General features: G+C 31.7%; 1 protein-coding gene across 2 annotated transcripts in view; it reads right to left on the bottom strand.

Annotated features, from left to right (window-relative positions):
• Positions 1-3,718: 3,718 nt before the first annotated feature.
• The window catches only part of LOC143084982 (ubiquitin carboxyl-terminal hydrolase isozyme L3-like), a 94,356-nt gene continuing 83,192 nt past the window's right edge, over positions 3,719-14,882 (bottom strand). For both annotated transcript variants that reach the window (XM_076261097.1, XM_076261098.1), the window contains exon 7: positions 3,719-7,243. In XM_076261097.1, the coding sequence (XP_076117212.1) occupies positions 7,157-7,243 (87 nt within the window). In that variant the 3' untranslated portion in view covers positions 3,719-7,156. The remainder of the gene's footprint in view (positions 7,244-14,882) is intronic.

The raw sequence follows: 14,882 nt of genomic DNA, 5'->3' as shown, positions 1-14,882 counted from the left end.
TAAGTTTATCTTGTGAATCCCCTGGTTCATTTGATAATTCACACACAGGGATAAACCTATCTGGGATAGTTGTACCTTTTAGGGTATTTGTTAACAACCAATAGTGCAATAAACTGAATAATTATTAAAAAAAAAAAAAAAAAAAAAAAAAGACAAGCATCAAATACTGTTTATGACAATTGTGATATGATAGCAGAAGAATCAAGAACGGAGATGTCTCAGCTAACTGTATTAGCAAATACTGTACAGTAAACATTTAACATTTTTGGTCTTTTTTCAATACCTCTGATCTGATTGATGTAGTTTAAATTAAAAAAAATCTTCTCTATAAATGTTTAAAAATGGTACTGTAGTTTGTTTGATGTTTGTTTAACATCAAGTAGCAAATATCTGATTTGAAACTTTCATCTTTTTTGTGAAAAGCTCTAGATCTGACATCAAAATATCCAGTACCACAGCCTTTTCCTATACATGTATTTTGAATATTAAAAAATCATACCCTTATATATATATTTAACCAACAATAGACCTATATAGCATTATTTCATTACTTCATGGAGAGATATATAGTATCATCTGATGATGCAATTTTAATGTTTTTATGCAATTTGATGTGTGATCAAGCTGATTTTGGTAAAACAAATACGTTTTTGTGCAGTGAACACATGCCATGGCTTATTTTGTCTTGATTTTTAAAGAAAGTGGTACAATCTCGTGTATGTAAATTTTAGCATGGTTTTGTGAATATCAAAAAAGTTAATTGAGATAATTTTTACCTTCTGTGCTGATAATGATTGATAAAGTATGGACTTTAACAGCTAACCGTGTTGAAGAAAGATGTGCAGGTTGTTATTGATTGTGTTTACTGTTAATGGAATACAGGATTAAATGTAAACACCTTGTTTAATAATATTATAAAAAAAATGGTGCAATTCCAAAGTGTCATTAAAAGATTGAAAATTTTAGCAAAAACTTCACCCTGTTGTTAAGGTAATTTAGATGTTGCTTAGTATTTCATTTTGCTGCTTTCAATGCAGATGTTAAATTCTGACATTGCCTGTATATATTTTTTTTAAAACAATTATCATGCCTTGCTATGTAAAAAAAAATGTGATTTTTTACTAAAAAACTTCTTTTACTGAACACCAATTATGTTGCTATGGAATATTTGTTATGGCTAATAGGGCTGTTGGGTCATTTTTTTTATAGTATTGTTGTAATTCAGTGTTGCTTGTAAATATTTTCTAGATACATGATAAAACATTTGAACATGACCAGAAATTAAAATTAAAGCAACATAGGCCTGGTTCAAAGGTAGTTTTTAATGTTGCTATGGTGTAAATTCGGTTGCTATGGGCTTTTTTACTTGTGAAAATGACTGTTATCATATTGTTCTTTGACCCTGTTATGTTTTCCATTTAAAATGTTTACTAAAATGACAAAAAAAATATTGTTGGTCATCACATTGTATCCAAACATTTCCTGATCAATTTGTGAAATTACCGAAAAAATGGAAATTTTTTGTCAATTTTTTTTTTTTTTTCAGATGATGGGCTACCAAATTTTATTCGATAAGTTGATAGTACAGTTAATTTGCTTCAAGAAAATGTGATTTAGAAAAGTCAGCTCTGTTGCGTTTTTAAGCAGGGGACTTGAACAATTGTAACACATTTTTCTTGATTTTTAACCGAAAACACATGTTTTCTTCAAGTTACCATAGCAACTACAAAATAATATATAAAGTTACAACTGACATATTGTTATTTGTTATAATTGATCATATCCTTATGGGAATTATTGAAAATAAATATTATCTACAGTTTCTTTGTTGTTTTGACATGCTAAAATGCCATATTTTTGATGATTTTCCCAAAATTATAGACTATATAGCATGCTATATGAGCTTAGTTACTATGGAAACAGTTTAAGTCCAATATTTGCACAAATATGGTAAAAAATGTTTTTTAGGTTATATTTCCTATGATTTAGCATAGTTTTTATGTGAATTAAAAAAAATCACATTCCTTATGAAGCTAAGTGCTTACTGACTTGGCCTAAAACACTTAGCAATGAATTGTGAAAATGAGGTCAAGGTCAAATAAAACCTGCGCAACTGACATATAGATCATAAACTATTTCCATACACCTAATAAAGTTGACCTATTACATATAGTATTAGAAAAATAGACCAAAACTCAAAACTTAACTTTGACCACTGAACCATGAAAATGAGGTCAAGGTCAGATGACACTTGTCAGCTAGACATGAACACCTTACAGTCCTTCCATACACCGAATATACTAGACCTATTGCTTATAGTATCTGAGATATGGACTTGATCACTTAAACTTAACCTTGTTCACTGATCCATGAAATGAGGTCGAGGTCAAGTGAAAACTGTCTGACAAGCATGAGGACCTTGCAAGGTCACACATACCAAATATAGTTATCCTATTACTTATAATAAGAGAGAATATAACATTACAAAAAATCTGAACTTTTTTTTCAAGTAGTCACTGAACCATGAAAATGAGGTCAAGGACATTGGAAATAGGACTGACGGAAAGTTCGTAACATGAGGAAACTATATACAAAGTATGAAGCATCCAGGTCTTCCACCTTCTAAAATATAAAGCTTTTAAGAAGTTATCTAACGCCGCCGCCGCCGGATCACTATCCCTATGTCGAGCTTTCTGCAACAAAAGTTGCAGGCTCAACAAAAATGACCACTAACTTAAAAAAAAAAACCAAAAAAAACACCATGAAAACTTGGAACGCAGCTGCTGCATGAAGCTAGCCACATGATCAGAAAAAAAAAGAAACAACACTAAAACAGTTTTCGTGCTGGAGTCTCATCAGTATTTAAAATAGTTCGACCTCTGGAAACCTGAATGAAATAGTACATCACGCATAATGTCCTTTCTGATGAACTTATCCTATCGAACAGTGCAGAGAATGACTGCTCTTCAGATCAGATCTTTGGAATGGACAGATAAGGGTACAGAATTGGAACAAAATAGTTTCGTATATTTCTAAAATATCAATCATCGAAATCAGATATATCAAAAACACATATGTTGTTCTCTATCAGAGTTGACTTCAACATAGTGGTGGATTCTGGACGTCAGTTATTGTGGAGAAAAGGGGGAGTTTTATTTTTCTTATTTTTAAGCGATGATTTGTGGAAAAAATAACATAATTATGATCCAGCAATTGAAATGTCTTGTTTTCGTGTACTATAAATGAAACACATACTCTTCTTTGGATTATTCCTTTAACTTATGTTTACACTTCCTATACATTAAAAAAATTAGAGATTCTCTAGTCTCAGAAAAAAATATCTGTTGACTTGTTTTGGAGTTATATGCCCCTGAAATATACGTTTTTTTCCCAAAGATGTTATTCTGAAAACTAAAGGAGCTCCGTTTAAAGTGTAGTCTGCACCAATGAGCAGCATGATAAGATATATCTACTCTGAAATTTGACAATCCTTTTTCACTTTTGGATTTTTAGTGATGAAATGTTCATTTTGACTGTTTTTGCAGTTTTGGCTGTTATCTTAAATTTATAGGATATAGGTGAATCATGTAAATTACTTAAATGAGCATGTAATACTCCCATTTAAACAACGTGATTTTTCTGCAAGATGCAGATGTGTGTCTCTTTTTGTTTGGTGTATTCTTTATTTTTGACTATTTTGGCAATTAAAAACTCACAATTTCAGACCAGAAGTATTTTTATTATCTGCTATTACATTAATTAAACAACATGTTTGAACCCTCACGTTCTTTTGCACACAAATGACTGACATCAAGATATATTTTTGTTTTATGATCTTCATGTATTATAAAGATCGTGAAGCACATCAGGAAAAACAGCCATGACAGCCATAGTATCTGTGAATTAACTTGGGGTGTTGTATCTAGACCAGTTAAACAGTATAATCATATCAGCAATAATCTACAACAACATGCTAGCAAAAAGAACAAATTTATCTGTGGACAAGTCTTTACAAATCTTTTAATTATAATTATAGTATTTTTAAACTTATGTCTATTTAAAAATGCTTGCTATTAATAGCTAGTCTTCCATAAAAATTGGTTTAAACTCTCTTTTTCAACTTATCATGCTTTGCATGGTCTGTAGCAAATTCTATGTTGTTAAGAACCAGTCTAAAAATGGCAATGGGAAGCAACTTCTGTAATGGATGTAAATTGATAATTGGCAAATAGAATATGTCAAGTAGTAAACTAAGAGTTCTTAATGAAGCACTTTCTATATAGTTTATTGACTTGTTAGACAATAATGGACACATTTATTCTATAGGCATGGCTTTATTTAGACACTCAAGCACTTTTACATATTAGATGCACAACATTTATTCTGCAGATACAAATGTTCATTTTGGTATACAACATACATAAACTTAAATATGAGATATTATCCATACTCTCTTAAAAACAAAAAATGATAAAATAGCACTAATTAACAATCAACTTTACAGGATCCAAACTATTTAAACATTATCTAATGATAACATCTTACCAAACAGATTGCACTAACAAATTAATACTTTTAAATAATGCTTATTATTATTGGTCTTTTTTACATCTCTAACTTTTCATTGGTACTAGATTGGAATGACCTTTACTGTCTTTCAGTTTCTACTGTTATACTGATGGACAATCACCCATTTTTACAACTAGGATTCAAACTTTTTGCAACAAATAATTCTTGGGATTCTCCAGGAGCTTTGTTTATTCTAAAGGGTGGTATTCAAATACCTGAGGAAACCCAAAGTCCAAGCCTGACAATATTTTGTCTTTAACTAGGTTTAATTAAATCTACACTGCATGCCAGTTTTGAATGGCCAAGACCCTTAGGACACTCTAAGGAGTAGGCTGTTCTTATATCCCTAAATCTATATGGGTGAATATTTATGGAAATTTTTTGTTCTGGAAATCTTTTTTTGTTTATATACTTATTACTGTAGGTTTTAACAAAAAAGTAAGTCAAGGTATTAAATGTCATTTAAATATTTATAATCCATTGAAAAATTAAAGTCTTTGTATTAGTTTTGAAACATGGTTATACAATAACTACTTGAGGAATGTGAAAAATGTATAATAAACAATAGCTTGTAGTGAATTCTGGTCATTAATGGAATATTTCCAACATTCAAATCCAAGAGTTAGTGACCTGTTTTTATTACTATTATTATGATGGCAATTTACCTGAAGTACAGGTGGAAACAGACAGGACTGTTTTTACTATTATCCTTTGGATTTGTGGCACGAGATTAATAATGGTATTTCATGGCTAAATGTTTCATAATTGTTATATTTCATAAGTTGGATGTTTTGACAGGAAATATATGAGCTATGAGAAATCCTTAACCTTTTCAGAATTAATATCTCCATTTCTCTAATTCTCAACCTATTTTTTTCTTTGGCTTAGGGTTGAATTGATTATTTTGTTTATAGTTAACATGTTATTTGTTTAATCTCTGCCTTTTCTTTTTATTAAAATTCAAGTATGGTGAAAAAATCTAGCTCTCCTTCGAATTCGCTATGGTGACATCCGAAAACAGAAGGTGACCATATATGATGATATATAAGCAGATTACATCATTTCTTATATAGATCATTGGAAAATTGATATTAAAAGATGACTGAAATCTATAATTTGAAAGAGAAACAGACTTTTATGTAAATGCGAAACATTTTTTTCCTACTTTTAACAGTTAAATTGAAAAAAATTAGAAATGTAGGGCTTCTACAACTAAAATTTGAAAATGTAACTGTCTTGAGTGGAGAAAATATTGTATCACACTCCATTCAGAATCTATATATAGAACATTGACCTACTAAAGAATCTAAATAATGTATTCATTCAATTACAAGGGAAATCTACTGACTTAGCAGGATATTCAGGAAAAGAGATGATAAATGAATTAATAATGAAGTTACTTTTGTGTAAAAATCTAATTATATATTCTTTACTGAACTTAATGTTTTCTTCTTTATTTCCTAACGGAAAGCTTCATTTACAAATGTAACACATTATTACTTATTAACAAGTTTATTCAAAAGTGCTGCTGATATAGGTGTGAACAAGCAGGGATGTTCAGTGTTTTTAGGTCTACTTTTCAGGAATCAATATGGGACCTAGAAGAGCAATATTTCTGTTTTTCTTTTAATTGGAGATATGGAAAGAATATAACATAATAAGATGCACACAATGACACATGGATGAACATTAGAGGACTTTAAAAAACTTTGTCAAACTTAGAAACTAACACTATGCATGAATGAACTGTCATTAGTTAAAACCACCTGGTGACTGCAGGTTCACATGAATATAGAACTGTTTATACATTTGAATTACCAATACAGTTAGAACCTTATACATGTGTTTCATAATGCTATTCTAAATTGTAAGACTATTATTTTAAAACAATACTAGTCAGATACATTAACAAGATACTCCCCATATATACATAACAGTCTTTTTTTGTTTACAGATTTACTTGAATTTTTCCAGAAAACATAAGTTATTTATTTTTTAAAAGGTCAAACTTGAAGTAATGACCTTCAACTTCTTACTGTCAGTTAAGTAATCCCTTAAGCTAAGGAATTAACAGTATAATCCATATGTTCAACTTTAGACATGGAATGATGGTCAACATTACAGTGCAAAAAGGTAAAACCTGCAGGGATTAACATTGGTAACTTATAAATAATGAGTTTAATGGTCAAACTGTTAATTTTAAAAGGAAAGTAATATTTTTTTTAAATTCTAATTTTGTAAAGATGCATTATAAAACAGTTTTCACTTGTTATTGGTAAATGTTCGACATCTGAGGTCACATCCAGTTTTGTTTCAGCTTTTGATATGAACATCAAACGGGAATTGAATTTTATACCAAAAGTGTCAAATGGCAATGCAATCGCCATTGTGTAGTTATATTATCATCCATAAACCATACTTGTTTGTGTGAAGAGATACAAAAATACTGTATAATAAAATAAGAGAACAATGCTGGTGTTGTGGCACAACATAGAATGCACAATAATGTTACATGTGCAGCATCATAGTCATACAGATAAAGCTTGATATCTTGTTAATCATGTGACCATGGAGTGTCCAATCAGTATTAGTCCACTTTTGCCAGCGCCATCAGAGTGAAATTGACTTCATCAGGATCTCTCTCCATGAACTTCTTAGCAACAGCTACAGCATCCTGTAAAAAAATGTAATGGTCAACATTTTACTATTAGTGACCTTGACCTTAGCAACAGCTACTGCTTCCTGTAAGAAAAGGTAATGGTCAACATTTTACTATTATTGCCCTTGACCTTAGCAACAGCTACTGCTTCCTGTAAGAAAATGTAATGGTAAACATTTTACTATTATTGCCCTTGACCTTAGCAACAGCTACTGCTTCCTGTAAGAAAATGTAATGGTTAACATTTTACTATTATTGCCCTTGACCTTAGCAACAGCTACTGCTTTCTGTAAGAAAAGGTAATGGTCAACATTTTACTATTATTGCCTTTGACCTTAGCAACAGCTACTGCTTCCTGATAAGAAAATGTAATGGTTAACATTTTACTATTATTGTCCTTGACCTTAGCAACAGCTACTGCTTCCTGTAAGAAAAGGTAATGGTGAACATTTTACTATTATTGCCCTTGACCTTAGCAACAGCTACTGCTTCCTGTAAGAAAAGGTAATGGTCAACATTTTACTATTATTGACCTTGACCTTAGCAACAGCTACTGCTTCCTGTAAGAAAATGTAATGGTAAACATTTTACTATTATTGCCCTTGACCTTAGCAACAGCTACTGCTTCCTGTAAGAAAATGTAATGGTAAACATTTTACTATTATTGCCCTTGACCTTAGCAACAGCTACTGCTTTCTGTAAGAAAATGTAATGGTAAACATTTTACTATTATTGCCCTTGACCTTAGAAACAGCTTTTACATCCTGTAAGAAAATGCAAGGATTTGTATAGTTACATCTTACTATCCAAATCCTTGGAAAATGTAATGGTCAACATTTTACTATTATTGCCTTTTACTTGTCAGTTGTTTATTTCATTGCTTTTGTATTATGTATTTAAACAAGAGTGCACACGCTGAAATGTCTCGCCTTCTATACTAATCATTGATATTATGTTGATAGTCCTAAGTATAAAGCTAAGCTTTAATACAACTGTCACATAAACTTAACATTAACCAAGATAACTAAACAAAGACCAATGAACCTTGAAAATGAGGTCAAGGTCAGATGAACCATGCCAGGCAGACATGTACAGCTAACAATGCTTCTATCCAACATATATAGTTGACCTATTACTTATAGTTTAAGAAAAATAGACCAAAACACAAAAACTTAACTGTGCAATGAACCGTGAAAATCAGGTCACGGTCAAATAAAACCTGCGCGACTGACATAAAGATCATAAAATATTTCCATACACCAAATATAGATGGCCTATGGCATATAGTATTAGATAAAAAGACCAAAACTCAAAAACTTAACTTTGACCACTGAACCATGAAAATGAGGTCAAGGTCACATGACATCTGCCCGCTAGATAGGTACACCTTACAATCATTCCATACAACAAATATAGTAGACCTATTGCATATAGTATGAGAAAAACAGACCAAAACACAAAAATTTAACTATAACCACTGAAGCATGAAAATGAGGTCAAGGTCAGATGACACCTGCCAGTTGGACATGTACACCTTACAGTCCTTCCATACACCGAATATACTAGCCCTATTGCTTGTAGTATCTGAGATATGGACTTGACCACCAAAACTTAACCTTGTTCACTGATCCATGAAATGAGGTTGAGGTCAAGTGAAAACTGTCTGACAGACATGAGGACCTTTCAAGGTACGCACATATCAAATATAGTTATCCTATTACTTATAATAAGAGAGAATTCAACATTACAAAAAATTTGAACTTTTTTTTCAAGTGGTCACTGAACCATGAAAATGAGGTCAAAGACATTGGACATGTGACTGACGGAAACTTCGTAACATGAGGCATCTATATACAAAGTATGAAGCATCCAGGTCTTCCACCTTCTAAAATATAAAGCTTTTAAGAAGTTAGCTAACACCGCCGCCGCCGCCGGATCACTATCCCTATGTCGAGCTTTCTGCAACAAAAGTTGCAGGCTCGACAAAAAAATCATATACATAAAATATGTGTCATTGGTAGTAAGTGCTAGTAGGACTTGACTTGATTTAGATGGTTGACAATTGATTTTGATTGAGAACATTGGTTGGTCTTTCAATGATACAATCTTATAAAGTATCAAAGCTTTCAGGCAAATAATCTTTAGATTATGAAATCTTTGAGGCAAACATCTTATAATGTATGAATGCTTTCAAGCAAGTAATCTTTGAGCCTTCATTATGGTACAATAGACAAAATTCTGCAGTGTGTACTTTTATAAATGTACTGATCTACACTTTCAACACTATTTTTGGACAACTTTTTTAGTCATGAAAACCTATTATAGGTAATATCCTTAATTTGCTGGCAGATTGAAAATAAAAGTAAATTGATGAACACAAAAAATAGTATACAATGGTTTAATCATTCGATGTCATTAAACATTGAAAATGTAGTTTCATTTTTTTTTATATTCATTTTATACATCATAATTTATTTAGACAAACTAATAAGAATTTCTGATCATTCTTAAGTTCACATTATAAACAAAGAACATGAAACTTTTGTCACACCATAAACCCTGCAAGTCTGTACTTCATTTCTAAACATAATTATGCTCAGGCTCGTTTAATTTGATTACTGGTAAATATGCTTATCAATGCAAAAAAAACATGTTTAAATCTTAAATGAAACTTACTACTTTTATGTACTTAGTGTCTTTCCAATATTATAAAAAAAATACTAAATACAATATGATAAAATCTATGTTTTTCAATTTGATGTATATTCTATGTTTCTCTGTTGGAGATCACCTTTATAAATACCTGCAGGGACCATGGTATGTAATTATCGCTAACCACAAGTAGAGTTTGAAAGAATAAAGCATAGCTATAAACCAGAATATTTGTGGTCAGTAAGAGGAAATAATATGATATGCTTCATGAGTCTCAAGGCAACAACTGACAAAGAAAATATTCGGTCAACAATTGCTTACATGCAATATAAGCCTGAACATGGGGGAAGAATGGGGGGACAGTTGAAAGAGTACCTCAAATAAAATAGATTTTAATGGAATGTCTTGGAATTATATTGAAATTCAATACCACAGATTTTCTAAGAAAAAAAAAAGTCGATTTAAAATTCTAATTTCTCTAAAGATCCAAAAAACTATAAATCACTCCTGCTACTACTCCTCTCAAATAATCCATGCTGAAAATTTTCTCTTTTTTTGAATAATACTACAAACATATATTTGCATGCCAAGTACTAAACTATGACATTTATATATGTATGAAATAAGATATCTTTTAGTAAAGAATGTCAAAACCAAAATCAATATGAACTTTACAGTAGATAATAAAATATAAATAATTATACTGATTTAAATTTCGTTAATGGAATAATGAGCGTATTGTAGATGTACTTTTCCACATGACATGCACTCAAGTAAATGATCTATCCTGGTTTATCTATGTATGTATTACTACATTTGTTTGACCGAACTTGTACACCTAGGAAATCACCTATAGGCCTTATTTCTGTAACTTTAGATATGTACCTGATGAAACATGAATTTTATATAATTTGAAATAATTGGGTTGAAACCCTTCCTGTTCATGATTTGAATGAATTTTTAAAGACTAGACTGAAGAATGCCACTGCACAGAAAGTTTTTAATCAAATATTTACTATGTCTGAAGTACAACATATGTCATGCTTACTTAAAGTTCTACCAAACACCTGTATTAAAAAAGTTAAGTAATGCTGAATAAGAAGAATTTTAACAAAAGTCAATTATTTTCTATGACCCGTAATTTAAAAAAAAATCAACATTAAAATGCTTAGACTTGTCTCAATGAAGGACTCTTTTCAGTGGTGATGAAGTATAAGCCAATAGAAAACTTCTCCAGTCCAAAAGAAAAGTCCAAAATTATAAATGCTTGAGGAAAAGGGTTTACAATCCTCTGAAGTTTTAAATTTATGTTGAAAGTCTTTCAGATAAAGGTTTTACTACAAGTATCATGCAAACTTAACCTTTATATCAATGAAAAGTGAAAATGAGGTCATAGTCAGATGAACCCTGCCAGTGATACATGTACACACACCTTACACCTAATATAGATTCTCTTTTTCTAATAGTATTCAAAGAAATAAACCTATCACAAACACTTAACATAAGACATTGACTAATAAACCATGAAAATTTAGGTCGAGGTCAGAAGCCAGTGGCAGACAGACAGATACACCATACAATTATTCAATACACCAAATTCATTTACCTCTTGCTGGTTGTGTCTAAAACATGCACTTGACCATAAACACTTACTTTTTAAGCTGTGTTTTAACCATGAAAATGATGTCAAAAAAATGGACATATGACCTATTAAAATTTTGTAGTATATGGCATCTGTATGAAGCATCTTAAATTAGTAGATCTGAAAAATTACACTTGCATACAAAATTTCTATGCAGCATCTGGAATAGCCTTCCAATGTCTGTGTTAATTTACAGACCATGCAAAAGGATAACTTATCAGTGGTGGATCCCTGGACCCTTCCTAAAACAGCCTCTGCTCATACTTATTTTTGGGGCCCAGGCTCCCTGGACCCTTCCTAAAACAGCCTCTGCTCATACTCATTTTTGAGATATATAGCATAATATATATCTAGCATACAGAAAAGCAATTATATAAAATAAACATATTTATGAGTATCTAAACAGTTACACTTTTATTTGACTAATTTTTAACCAAATAATGTCTTGGAAATTATCAAACTTGATGCAGTTCCATACATTGATTAATACCTGGAAAATGCAAAATAAAATAAAAAATCAAGAGATCTATTCATTTTCGTACTTGTAAATTTAAGTTGCAACATACAGCATAAATCAAGACAATATCTTCAATGTTTTTCATTTTAGTCACAAAATTAGAAAACAGCACCTGAGAACATATTAGACAGAACATGATATTTTTCAATCTCCTTTGTTTTAGAACAAAAATAATACATCTGACCAGACAAAATTTTTCTATAGATCACATGAACAATACTCTTTATACCAATAAATTAGTGAAGTGAAAGATTAACATGGACAGATGACAATCCCAACACACTCAAACCAGACTACAACAAATGGTAGAAAACAATTTATCATAAAAAGTGGTGAGGATAAAGAACTAAAAGATGTTGATTCTAAAGAATGCTTACCTCGTATAATTGTAAGGTTCTAAAAATGTCTGTTAAGTCGTTGAGGTCAAGTTAAGATATTTGGTCCTTAACAGTAGGAATTACAATCCATAAAGATACACTAAATGACATGCAACCGGGCGATAGGGGCCTTAACACATGGGAATCAACTCACAAATAACAATCCATAACTAGAGGCTCTCAAGAGCCTATGTCGCTCACCTGTTACTGTATTTACTGATGTCGGCCATCTTGGTTGGCAGGCAGGGTCATGAGACACTTTTTTAAAATAGATACCCTAGTAATGATTGTGGCCAAGTTTGGTTAAATTTGGCCCTAGTTTTAGAAAAGAAGATTTTTGTACAAGTTACAAAAATGACGAAAAGTTGTTCAATATTGACTATAAAGGACAATAACTCCTTAAGGAGTTCTCTGACAATTTTGGTCATGTTGACTTATTTGTAGATCTTACTTTGCTGAACATTATTGCTGTTTACAGTTTATCTCTATCTATAATAGTATTCAAGATAATAACCAAAAACTGCAAAATTTCCTTAAAATTACCAATTCAGGGGCAGCAACCCAACAACCAGTTGTACGATCCATCTGAAAATTTCAGGGCAGATAGATCTTGATCTGATTAACAATTAAATCCTGTCAGATTTGCTCTAAATGCTTTGGTTTTTGAGTTGGAAAGCCAAAAACTGCATTTTACCCCTATGTTCTACTTTTAGCCGTGGCGGCCATCTTGGTTGGATGGCCGTGTCACTGGACACATTTTTTTAGCTAGATACTCCAAAGATGATTGTTGCCAAGTTTGGTTAAATTTGACCATTTCAGTTATGTTGACTTATTTGTAAATCTTACTTTGCTGAACATTATTGCTGTTTACAGTTTATCTCTATCTATAATAATATTCAAGATAATAACCAAAAACAGCAAAATTTCTTTAAAATTACCAATTCAGGGGCAGCAACCCAACAACGGGTTGTCCGATTCTTCTGAAAATTTCAGGGCAGATAAATCTTGACCTGATAATCAATTTAACCCCATGTCAGATTTGCTCTAAATGCTTTGGTTTTTGAGTTATAAGCCAAAAACTGCATTTTACCCCTTTGTTCTATTTTTAGCCATGGCGGCCTTCTTGGTTTGATGGTCAGGTCATCGGACACATTTTTTAAACTAGATACCCCAAGGATGATTGTGGCCAAGTTTGGATAAATTTGGCCCAGTAGTTTCAGAGGAGAAGATTTTTGTAAAAGTTTACGGACGACGGACGCCGGACGCCAAGTGATGAGAAAAGCTCACTTGACCTTTCAGGTCAGGTGAGCTAAAAATACACCAAATGACATGCAACCAGGTGCTAGGGGCCTTAACACATGGGAATCAACTCACAAATAACAATCCATAAAAATACACTAAATGACATGCAACCAGGCGCTAGGGGCCTTAACACATGGGAATCAACTCACAAATAACAATCCATAACTAGAGGCTCTAAAGAGCCTGTGTCGCTCACCTTGGTCTATGTGCATATTAAACAAAGGACACAAATGGATTCATGACAAAATTGTATTTTGGTGATGGTGATGTGTTTGAAGTTCTTACTTTACTGAACGATTTTGCTTCTTAAAATTATATCTATCATGAACTTTGCCCATTAGTAACAGAGAACTATATTTGGTAAAAATTTACATAAATTTACCAAATTAATGAAAATTGTTAAAAATTGACTATAAAGGGCAATAACTCCTTAAGGGGTCAATTGACCATTTAGGTCATGTTGACTTATTTGTAGATCTTACTTTGCTGAACATTATTGCTGTTTACAGTTTATCGCTATCTATAATAGTATTCAAGATAACCAAAAACGGCAAAATTTCTTTAAAAATTACCAATTGGAGGGCAGCAACCCAACAACCAGTTGTCCAATTCATCTGAAAAATTCAGGGCAGATAGATATTGACTTGATTAACAATTTAACTTCTTGTCAGATTTGCTCTAGATGCTTTGGTTTCATAGTTATAAGCAAAAAACTGCATTTTACCCCTATGTTCTATTTTTAGCCGTGGCGGCCATCTTGGTTGAATGGCCAGGTCATCGGACACATTTTTCAAACTAGATACCTCAAAGATGATTGTGGCCTAGTAGTTTCAGTGGAGATTTTGTAAAAGATTACTTAGATTTATGAAAAACGGTTAAAGATTGACTATAAAGGGCAATAACTCCTAAAGGGGTCAACTGACCATTTTGGTCATGTTGACTTATTTGTAGATCTTACTTTGCTGAACATTATTGCTGTTTACAATTTATCTCTATCTATAATAATATTCAAGATAATAACCAAAAACAGCAAAATTTCCTCAAAATTACCAATTCAGGGGCAGCAACCCAACAACCGATTGACCGATTCATCTGAAAATTTCAGGGCAGATAGTTCTTGACCTGATAAACATTTTTATCCCATGTCAGATTTCCTCAAAATGC

The sequence above is a fragment of the Mytilus galloprovincialis genome, chromosome 8 (genome assembly GCF_965363235.1).
Source record: "Mytilus galloprovincialis chromosome 8, xbMytGall1.hap1.1, whole genome shotgun sequence".
In the NCBI taxonomy this organism is placed as follows: domain Eukaryota; kingdom Metazoa; phylum Mollusca; class Bivalvia; order Mytilida; family Mytilidae; genus Mytilus; species Mytilus galloprovincialis.
This window is presented reverse-complemented; position numbering and strand designations above follow the sequence as displayed.